This window comes from Mus pahari, chromosome 13, assembly GCF_900095145.1.
Source record: "Mus pahari chromosome 13, PAHARI_EIJ_v1.1, whole genome shotgun sequence".
In the NCBI taxonomy this organism is placed as follows: domain Eukaryota; kingdom Metazoa; phylum Chordata; class Mammalia; order Rodentia; family Muridae; genus Mus; species Mus pahari.
The window spans coordinates 1,025,389-1,036,490 of record NC_034602.1 but is presented as its reverse complement, the minus strand read 5'-3'; the positions used below and the strand labels follow the sequence as shown (position 1 = coordinate 1,036,490).

The 11,102-nt window shown below is 40.7% G+C and overlaps 1 protein-coding gene across 1 annotated transcript in view; it reads right to left on the bottom strand.

Annotated features, from left to right (window-relative positions):
• Eml6 (EMAP like 6) overlaps positions 1-11,102 on the bottom strand; it is a 271,194-nt gene that overhangs the window by 160,932 nt on the left and 99,160 nt on the right. Inside the window, exon 3 of the mRNA XM_021210974.2 lies at positions 5,820-5,979. Within this exon, the coding sequence (XP_021066633.1) occupies positions 5,820-5,979 (160 nt within the window). The remainder of the gene's footprint in view (positions 1-5,819; positions 5,980-11,102) is intronic.

Here is an 11,102-nt window from a genome sequence, read left to right as displayed (position 1 = left end):
CTCCAGTAGGTCACACGGACACTGCAGTCCTACAATATCACACTCATTTGTTCTTTTTGACCACAGGATCCAAACACGCAAAGTCTGTAAAGCTTCTCACAGGCCAGCAAAACCCTTGAGAAGACAGCTTGAAGGCAGGAATTAATAATTATTCATATTTTTACTATGGAAGATCAGAATGATGACTCACACCTATAAACTCAGATCCCAGGAGGCTGAGGCAGATGATTTATAACTCCACAGTCAGCCTGGGATCCATAGTGAATTGCATTATGAAATCCTATCTAAAAAAAATTGACATATGATCTCACTCTAACTCAGGCTGACCTAGAAGTCACTCTGTAGACCAGGCTGGCCTCAAATTCATGGCCATCCTCTTGCCTTAGCCACCTGACTCCTGAGATTATAGATGTGTGCCTCCACACTTAGATTTTTTTACTGCAAGATTTAGGGAAGTATGAATTCTACAGTCTAAGCATCTTCATCACACCATATAATTTGAAGAGTCTGACAAACACATACAAAAAAATCCAATAAATGAGCTTGATTTTGTCCTGAATTTATATAATTTCACAAATAGCTCAGCTGCATAAGGATATATAATCCTAATAAATGGAACATGTTATATGCTACTCATCCTTTGAGGCCACATCAATTTCTTGTCCTCACAGTCAAACTCAACATTTTTTTTTTTTTTTTGGTTTGGTTTTTTGAGACAGGGTTTCTCTGTATAGCCCTGGCTGTCCTGGAACTCACTTTGTAGATCAGGCTGGCCTCGAACTCAGAAATCCGCCTGCCTCTGCCTCCCGAGTGCTGGGATTAAAGGTGTGCGCCACCACGCCCGGCTCAAACTCAACTTTTAATTACAGGCAAAATGAACATCACCAAAGGCAGGTAGGTGTAAGTAACACTGATATAGGGGTTTTTGCAGGATGCCTCTTAGGAGGCAGAACCACATGTTAGAGGTCTTGGCTCTCAGTAAGTGAACTCGGCTTATTTGTTTTCTAATTAGCCAGATGGCAGGCCTTGGAAATGAAGATAATTTATTATCTCTTGAGAATTTCAACTGTGTATTTTGATTATATCCTCTTCTCCTTTCCCTATTCATCCAACTTTGCATCTTTTGATTTTCCCCAGCCATCAAGAGTGTCTTATGCTGTCCAAATATTCCCCGATGTGTTCCCACCTCCTGGAGCACAGTTGACTTACCAGGGAGAAAACTGACTCTCTCTCAACGGCTAACAATTGCCAACAATGTAGAAAGGAGTAGAATTTTGTGTTCAACTGCCCTCTCTACACTGGATTTGTCTAGCTCGGCCTTGTACAGGTCTTAAATGTGCTATCACTGCTACTGTGAGTTCATATGTGTAGCTGCCCTGCTGTGTCCAGAGGATTTCCTTGTATTTTTTCCACTGCATCTGACCCTTACAATATTTCTGCCCCCTCATCCAAAATGATGCTCAAGCCGGGAATGTATCAAATATGCTCCATTTAGGGCTGAGCAATCTTCAAGTCTCCTATTTTCTGTGTCTTGGACAGTTGTGATCTCTTTGTTAACCACCATTTACTGAAAAAAGAAACTTCTCTGATGAGGGTTTAAAGATGCATAAATATTTGGGTAAAACAAAAAATACTTTGTAAAATTAATCAACATTCATAAATTTTAGTTTTCTCATTTTTGAAATGATTACAAAATTAGCATTTATCTTGTCAAACTGCATGAGTAAGGTGAAATCATAGAAATCCAATGATTCTGACTATGGTAATACAGAGATATGTGTCATTGAATACATTTTAGAGTTTTTACCTACTTGTCATGTTGCTGTGATAAAATACCCGATTAAAGCAACTTCAGGAAGGGAGGGTTTGTTTTGTCTCACAGTTCTTGGGATACAGTTTATCGTGGCAGGAAAGGGGATGGCAGGTGCAGGTGACAGATGGTCTCAGTGCATCCAAAGTCAGGAAACAGAAAGCAGAGTATGCTCATTGCTGCCTCTCTATTCAGTCCAGGGCACCAGCCCATGGAATGGCACTACCTACAGTTCAGGAGACTTGTGCAATCGCAATTAACCTAATTTAGATAACCACTCACAGGCACACCAGAGGCTCATCTATTAAGTGATTCAAAATTGTGTCTAGCTGACAGTATTAACCATTACTACTCTACCCCTCATCAACTTACACCTAAAGAAACTACTGTTCAGCCATAATCTTCTCCTTGGCCTCACAGGCTCACAGCCATCTATACAAGTGTATTCAGTTCAACATCAAAAATTCCTACCATAGTCATTTACAGTTCTAACACTATTAATAGGTATAATGGCTGAATTTCTCCAGAGAGTCGAGCAATCTATTAACGATGAAGCCCTGTACAATTTTTTTTTAAGTTGCACACTTATAACTGTGCAAAGGCACAGTGTAAACACTCACATTCCAAAGGGAAGAAACCAGGCACTACAAGGGAAGGCTGAACCAGCGAAGTTCAAGACCACATCCTGATATCATGTCTGATATGAGGGGTTAGTGCTGGAATTGTCTGAGTCCTAAAAGTCTTAGGTATCTCTATCCTCCAGCTCTGTTGCCTGCAGCACACATATTCTCTCTCTTGGCCTGGTTCTACTTTGTGCCTGAAGTTGTCCTTAACAGATGTCCCATGGTTGTGACATCTCCAATATTCTGGGATCTCCACTGGAACCGAGCTTCAACTGCATAAATGGCCTTTTCAGGGCCTCCTTGCAGGACATGACACGATGCCTGGGCTCAGTGTTTCTCTCTTGAAGATTTTATGACTAGCTCAAACTTGCATTTTCCTTGTTTGCAAAAACAGTACCATGCACACAACATTACTAAATTCTGTGAGTCCTGGCTTCCTCAATGACAGCCTCTGTTTTCTCACTCTGGGAAAACACTCTTCTGGCATTTGCTTTCAAGGAACAGAGAAACCCTTCAGATGCCTTCAAGGCACAGGCTCCACAGTTTCAAATTACTTTGCATTTTCACGGTTGGGGCCTTTAATGAGTGGAGTCTTGCTGTGGAGTTTGTGAGGCAAGTTCTCTGTGTCCTGTGCAGAGCAGCGGGTTCTCAGTAACAGTTTGCTCTCAATGTCCCAGTGCAGAACGGCGGGTTCTCATGAACAGTCTCAGCCTCTTCTTCAGCACATACCTTGGCAGCAATTTTGAACTTGGTTGAGGTCTTTTTCTCATCAAATTATGCATTTTTAAAATTCTTTCTGTTTCATTTGTTCCTCTTTTGCACCGACCTGGATAAAGCTGGTGAGAGGTAATCACACCACAACCTGAATGCTATCCTGTCTTCAACTTTGCTCCACCAGACAAATTACTCATTACTCTAGTATTCAGCTTCACTGAAGGTCAGGACACAGGTGGGTGCAGCCAAATTCATTGCTGGAATATCACATCAATGACCTCTCATCCAGTTCCCAGTAGAATTCTTACTCCTGTCTCAAGTCCTATGAGCAAAATCTCTATTGTCCAGGCTTCTCTTAGCAGTCTTGTATTCCAAGGTCCAACCATATGGACATACTTAGTTCTGCTTACAAAACTCAATGGTTTTTCTAGTACAAACTTTCAAACTCTTAAAAATTAACTAAATTATAAAACATCATTTATATTTTCATCAATATAAGAATATTGGAATGGGTGAATTTTATTCAGCTTATTTTTAATGGAAAATCAGTTTACAAACAATAACAGTTATATTCACTTTTCCTGAGTTTAAAAATCAAAACAAAAGAAACCTGTTTTGTTTATTTATAGTGACAGGCACCACAGTTACCGGGGATAGCATTTCTACTGTCTTTGTCAATTATGAGGTAATGATGAATTTGTCATTTCCTCAGTATTATTGGTGTTCAGAGAACTCTGCCCAGCAGGCCTGAAGAGATAAGCATCAGCAAGCCAAAATATTCATCCTGGCTAATAGGATACTTTTCCATTAACAGTTAAAAACCACAGAGTCCACACAGCTCTCCACCTGTAAAAATAGAACCTCAAGAGAAATAGCCAGGAATCCAAAAGGAAATGGATGAATAAAATGGAAAAAAAAAAGGATAATTAAAAAGAGCAAAGAACTCATAGTTACAGCTGGATTTCCCTCCAGTGCAAAGCATGTTTGTGATACTGTAAAACAAAATTTGGTATAGGTGTTTGCTAAAATAGATTAAAAAGTGAGAGAATATGCACATGAGTGGGCATGTCAGCCTACAGCTGTGGCCATTTTCACTGTACATAACTCATCCAGTTTAGCCATTCATATCAATTCCAGTTCTCTCTCACAACAGCAGAAGATGGCACAATATTAGTTACCTTAAAATGATTCAAGTCAGGTCAACTCATCATCACATAAGGGTTTTTCTTCTACTCTTAGTTTGGATGAATGTCTAGGTTTAATTTCACTGGTTTTTCTATGACACTGACTTACAGAATGAACACTGGAATTAGCTAAAAACTGATTGAATAAAATAATTGCTATACAAAGGATGAAAGACAGCAGAAGGGACGCTCTGTAGGGAAAGGTGAAGGCTGGAGCGGAAAGCTGTAAGCTTAGCAACATGTGAATGAAGCTAGAGCCAGGAAGAAGCCCTCTGTGCTCCCATTCACTTTTTAAAGGTATATTCATCTCCTTTTTGCCAGTGTTGTTGTTGTCCAAGGAAGGAGACATAACTTGTGGGGACTGGGAATGTCTCATGCCTTTGTGGCATTTTCAAAACGAGTCTCTTTTTGAAAGAGGACAAAGCAGGTAAATAGCAAGCTTCAGATGAGGACTGGAACATGACCAGGGTATGCAACTACGAAGGCACAGTCCACCCTGACTTACCTGACTATGTGGAGAATGCGGGTAGAAAAAGCTGGTTAACAGAATGCTCACCTCAAGTGTTTGTACTTCGTTCAATGCTATTTTAAGCTATGTTGGCTTTAAGATACATTTTCAGCTAGTGAAATTAATTACTAAGAAACTGTGCAGAAGAAGCTGGAGAGATGGCTAAGTGGCCTAGAGCACTGTTTTGTGTTGTAGGACCTCAGGTTGTTTCCCAGCACCCATGTAGTGGTTCACAACCATCTGTAACTCTAGTCCTAGGGGATATGATGCCTTCTTCTGAACTCCAGGCATGAATGTGATACACATGCATACATATACATGAAATAGTAATATATGTTAAATTATTAAATAAATAAGAATTGTGAGGATATTAATTCAGACAATGCTTAAATAACATTATACATGGCTCTGACTTGGAGTGTAAAGGGATGGGCCTGAAAGTGGGAGAAGGGTAGAATACATGTAAGAATTATTAAAAAGGAAAGTATAAACACACAGGAATTGCTGTCTGCTTGAATTAGAAGGGAACTGGTGGGTGGAAAGAAGAAGGAATAAGAAGTAACCTCAAAGTCGAATCAAAAGGAGTATAGAATCCATCCCTAGGAGGTCCAGTGACCACCTGAAGCCCAGAACAGCATTTGCCCAGGATGTGAGGACTGTGCAAATGGCTTGGGTCAGCCTGGGTCGCAGGTGGAATGCTAATAACAGGTGACAAGATCCGGTTGCTGAACCCTATTGGACTTAACTTTATGAATTCCTTTATGGAGCTTTTTTAACCAGCGTAAAGTGGGACTAGGAAAACCAAAACTGGAGTCTGTTGAGAGAGATGAACCAACACCACTAGCTTGACAGGGAACCAGCAATGAGAAATTCTAGGAGGCTGCCAAGGGTAAGCAGCAAATATTGGTAGCTGTTTGTATTTTAATTTTAGGTAAATTTAAGGACTAATTAAAGAAAACATAAATTAGAAAGATACGTACCTGTCCATCCGAGTCAAAAGCCAGGCATGCAACTCCGTGTGTATGGACATCTTTAAGAATAGACACCGTATGGACATTATAGGAATTCCATATGCATATATATGGCTCCTTCCCAACCTGGCCAGTTGCAATCAGAGTTTTATCTGGGTGTAAGGCAAGGCTGAAAAAGAAAAAGGCCTTTTTTCCACATTCTCTATTTGAATAAGCCAATATCTATTGATCACCCTTTACCCCAATTTGTTTATTTTAAATCATCAAACCACATGATCTCAGAACAAAGAGTCCATCTGTTCCCAAAGCAGCCAACTGCCTGATTATCATAAAATCAAGTGCTCAGCTTTGGCAAGATAAGCTTAGTAAAACTTGATGGAAATTTTTATCTAATTTTTACCTACTTAGTTACCATAAAAGTCTATATTAACCATGGTCTCAATTCTCTAATAACATATTTTATCTGGTCCTATCAATTTAGTTAAGACATATTTATTTACTGATTTTCAAAATATTATTAAACATTCAACCTAGCTTTTGACTTTAATTTTTAAAAAATGCTGTTGCTGGAGTGGGTGAGCCAGCCCTGAGGACAGAGCAAGGAAGAGCTGGCCCAGGTGGGGGTAAAAGATGCCCTCTGTCTCCTGGTCCCTCTCCATCTGAGGCAATCTGGAGAGCTGAGCCCAGGATCATGAGAGTGGGGAAGAGCTGACCCTGGGTTATGAGAGCAGTAAACTGGCCCTGCAGCTCATCTGGGCAGCACAGTAGAGCTGGCCCCAGTGGAGGGGGCACAGGTGAGCAGGCCCCAAACATGTGAGTGTGGGAGAGCTGGCCCTGCCCCTTGTCTGATATGAGGTGGGGTGTGTGTGGGGGGGATGTACCCCCTTGACATCTGCAGTACCCAGGAGAGCTGTCCCTGGGGTCATGAGAGCAGAAGAGCTAGCCCTTCCCCCTCATTGGCTGCAGCACTCATGAGAGTAGGCCCTGTACCTAACCTGAGCAATACCGTGTAGCTGGCATGGGTGAGCCATCCCTGATGGTGTGAGATCAAGAGAGCTGCCCCACTCCCTCACAGGCTCCAGCACTTAGGCTCCAGCACTTGGGTTGGGCCCCCCACACCTTGACTGGACAGCACAGTGGAGCTAGCTTTGGAGGCATGGGTGCAGGTGAGTTGACCTCAAGGAACGAGAGCAGGAGAGCTGACCCTGCCTCTGGCTAATGGCCTAGCCAGAGCAGTGTTGGAGAGCTTATCCTGGTGGTGAGGGTAAGGAAGAACAGGCAGGCTGACCAGCTCAGCTACATCCAGAAACAGATCCAGGGCTCTGAATTGGCCCATCCAAAATCTCTGTCATCTGTGAATCATTGAGGTGCATGAAAGGGCCACTCTTGCTGTTCCAAAGCTGCAGGATCTCCATGATACAGGACAACAACAAGATATCTGGGAGGAGTTCCAGTGAGGATTTAATATTGATGATGTCACAGAAGCCAGAGATCTCTAGTCAGACCAATGACTCATTGCAACAAATATTTGCAAGTGAAGGTATGTGGACAGAGGGCTATACTGTGGGACACACTGACACACTACATCTTCCACAATGAGATGTTTTCTATGTTTTGTTGTTGTTGTGTGTTTTATTTTGTGGGGGGTGTTGCAGTGGCAGAGGGTAGATATGAGAGGACAAGAAGATGAACAGGACTGGGATACATGATGTGAAAATCACAACGAATCAATAAAAAGTAAAAAACAAAACACAACAAAACAAAACGGCTGTTGCTAGAAATTCACTTTTCCATTAATTAAGCAGGTTTGCAGAAACACAAGACAGATCCTAGTCTCATTAGGATCCCAAAGCATAAAAAGGCCCCACGGTCAAGCATTGTTTATGTGTCTGTTGTCATAGACTTTGCATTTGAAGTGAAAGTTTCTTTTATATAAGTCAAAGTGACACCAAGGGAACTGCAGATTATTAAGCCTGTGGCTTGTGGAGTAGTTTTTCTCTGTAGTTCTAACAAAATAAAACGTCATCAGTAACAAGCCACATTCCACAACACCTGCAGCAGTCAAGAGCGGAATTTGAGGGAGTCAAGCTGGGAAAATCACCATGTCTAACAGTGTGTAAAGAAGACAACAAATTGTAAACAAAGGCTGGTGTTGGGAATCAGGAAAAGCTGGCAACGTCAAAACCTGGGGCTTTACCAGTCTGGAAATCCAGCCTGTCCAGCTTTCTGCCCAAGCCCTGAGAGGTAAATACACACAGACGCTCACATACACTAAATAACTAAATCTGACTTAAAAGTGAGTCTGACTTGTAACAAGTAGGTTCTTTAAAACACATCTTCAGGGTCTGGTAAGATGGCCCTGAGAGTAAGGGCACTTCAAACCACCACCACAGTTGATATAAGTGATTCCTACAAGTCGTCCTCAGACTTCCATACTTACACCATGACATGTATGTACCCACATACATACACAAGTGAATAAATAAATAAATAAATAAATAAATAACATGGATATAAATATAATAGTTTTAAACTAGTGTTATTTTAAAATATATATCCTCATGAATATTTATAATGAGTAATAAGAAGACAACTCATATGAAAGTAGCCCTTATCGTATCAAGGAAATGGTAGGGTCTTAAACCCTTGTAATGTCAGAGAGCACTTCCCACATTAGTTGAGAGGTTATTTTAGTTCAAAAGGTGTCTTGTCCTCACAGTTTGGCTAGAATTTTTCTGTGTCTGATATCTAATAGTATTTGCATATGTTCATTGGGTTTCTGTTATAATAAATAACTAAGATCACCAGTTTATACAAAAAAATTATGTATTTGGCCTCAGATTTATTACTTTTATTTTGTGAGTAGTTGTCCCTGCATTGTGGTGGAAGCAAAATGACAGCTGGGAAGGAAAAACAAAGGAAAGAGGCAGAGTGCCTTAGCTCTATCAAGGCCAGGTGCCTCACAAACTCCCTCCAGACTCTTCTTAAAAGCTCCACTAACACACTCCTTGGGGAGCAGGCCTTTACCCCGTGGACTTTTGGGAATACTAAAGACCCAACCTGTAACAATAACTACCCTAGAAAACTGCCAAAAGATTATGAAGTGTTATACTGCTCTATTAATGGAGTAAATGGAAGCAGTGTGTGTGAAACTCCCATCTATAACACAATGATATACACTAAGTAATGCATTCGCTATAATTTTAGGGATTAGATATGTGAAATACACAAACAAAAAAACACAAAACAGTGCAGTTTCAAGGTGTCCCTAAAAAGGACTGTCAGCCACTATACATGGTGATGTAGAAAGATGAAGAATGAGTATCCAGCCTCCCAGGACACCAGGGACTACCCAACTTCATATAAAATATAGGGTGTGAGAGGGCGTTTGTTATGAGAAGTCAATTTTGAAAGTCTGGCAAGGGTAGGAAATGATATGGGTATAGCAGACAGGGGCAGCTCAGAAAAAATCTTGACAAGGCCAGGAAGTTAGGTTACAGCAGGATACAACGTGAAGGCTTCCATGATGATGGACTGGAGGGAAGATCTGAGAAGTTTGCTGTGAAGGGAGAAATGGTTGTAACTCTTCATGTCTTAGAGGGAAACTTCTCAAGTTAGCACCATGATTGGAGACCTACCAGTTATGAAGAAAATAATTTGGCTGACTGTATGCTTAGTGAGGGGAGGAGTTTTCTTCATTATCTTGACAGTTTGTGGGCTATCTCCTGGCAAAGTAAGCATTACAGAAATTCTCTGCTGATGTTCACTGATATTGCTAACAATTTGGCTGCTGCAATCTCTGTCCTCTCTCCTGTAGGCCTACTCAGGGACTGGGAAACAAAGGGAAGGGTATACTGCCCCTGAAGGCTAGAGACAACCCAAGAGACACAACTCAATTACTGTATCATGACTTCTAATTTAAGTGACTGGGATAGTTAGCAGATTCTTGGGATTCTAAAGCAGCTGGGGTGCAACAGGACTCTTGCATTTTCTCAGTTGTTTGAGTGAGAAAAATTATTGGAAGAAAAGGCTGTGAACAACCTTTAAAGAGGCTATTATGGTTTAGATATGAAGTATTCTCCAATGTGCATTGAAGGATTGGTTCCCAATACAGCAAGGTTTTAGAAGGTGAGTTGTGAAGGTTCTGACTTAACCAGTGGATTAAACCATCAATGGTCTCAAACTTAGACAGCATTATTTGGAAGTGGGTCCCAAAACCTGGGAGTGGGGGGTAGTTGGAGGAAGGTCACTGGAGTGTTGTCTTTTCTCTGGTATTTTCCTCTACTTCCTGGCCACCATTACTCTACAATACCCTTTTGCCCTAACATTGGGCCTAGTAAGCATGGACTGAAATCTTCAAAACCATGTCAAAATAACTTTTCTCCTTTTCTTTCCTCAGCTGTTTAGTTATAGTGACAAACAAGCCAAACCAAAGATGGCAGAGAGACTTTCATGATTTAGACTTATCAGTCAAAATTACTCAGTATTTCTTCCAAACACTCCTGTTTGAATATATAGTGCCTTCACTGTGGGGTTAACTGTCTCAGATGTTCTCTTATACCCACACATTTACTAGATGGATTTAAAATCTCCCATTGCAATTAGTTTTTTAAATCAAAATTATTTTATGCTTTTCTTGAAATTATCTCTTCCCAGCCCATTATTCCCATTTCTCCAAGTTCCTCCTTTACCACTTGAGTACAACAAAAAGTAAGCTATTTCTCCTTTTCTAAGCCCCAGGTCTCAGGCCTCCTTCCCTAGCTTGCACACAACATGTGCTTCTTAGGACGAGGGCTGGGTATTCCAAACAAACTTCTGGGCTAATATCCATTTATCAGTGAGTGCATATCTTGTGTGTTATTTTGTGATTGGGTTACCTCACTCTAGATGATATTTTATAGTTCCATCCATTTGCCTAAGAATTTCATGAATTCATTGTATTTAACAGATGAGTACTATTCCACTGTGTAAATGTACCACATTTTTTTACTAACATAAAGTACTGGCACCCTGCAAAGTGTTTCGAGCCATGGCTTGTCTCCCCACTCATCACAGCTCTCCTGGAATTCACTCTGAGATGGGCAGCATACCTAGTCTCACCTACATTTCAAGTCTATCTGACAGCTCAGAGTTCATAAATCTAATTCTTTGCAGTTCTAAGGCAACATGGACTTCTTTATCAATCTTGTAAAATGTAACAATGGCTTTGTTTTACTATTAAAATATTTTATTTTATTTTTTATTATTATTTTCTTTATTTACATTTCAAATGCTATCCCGGAAGTTCCCTAT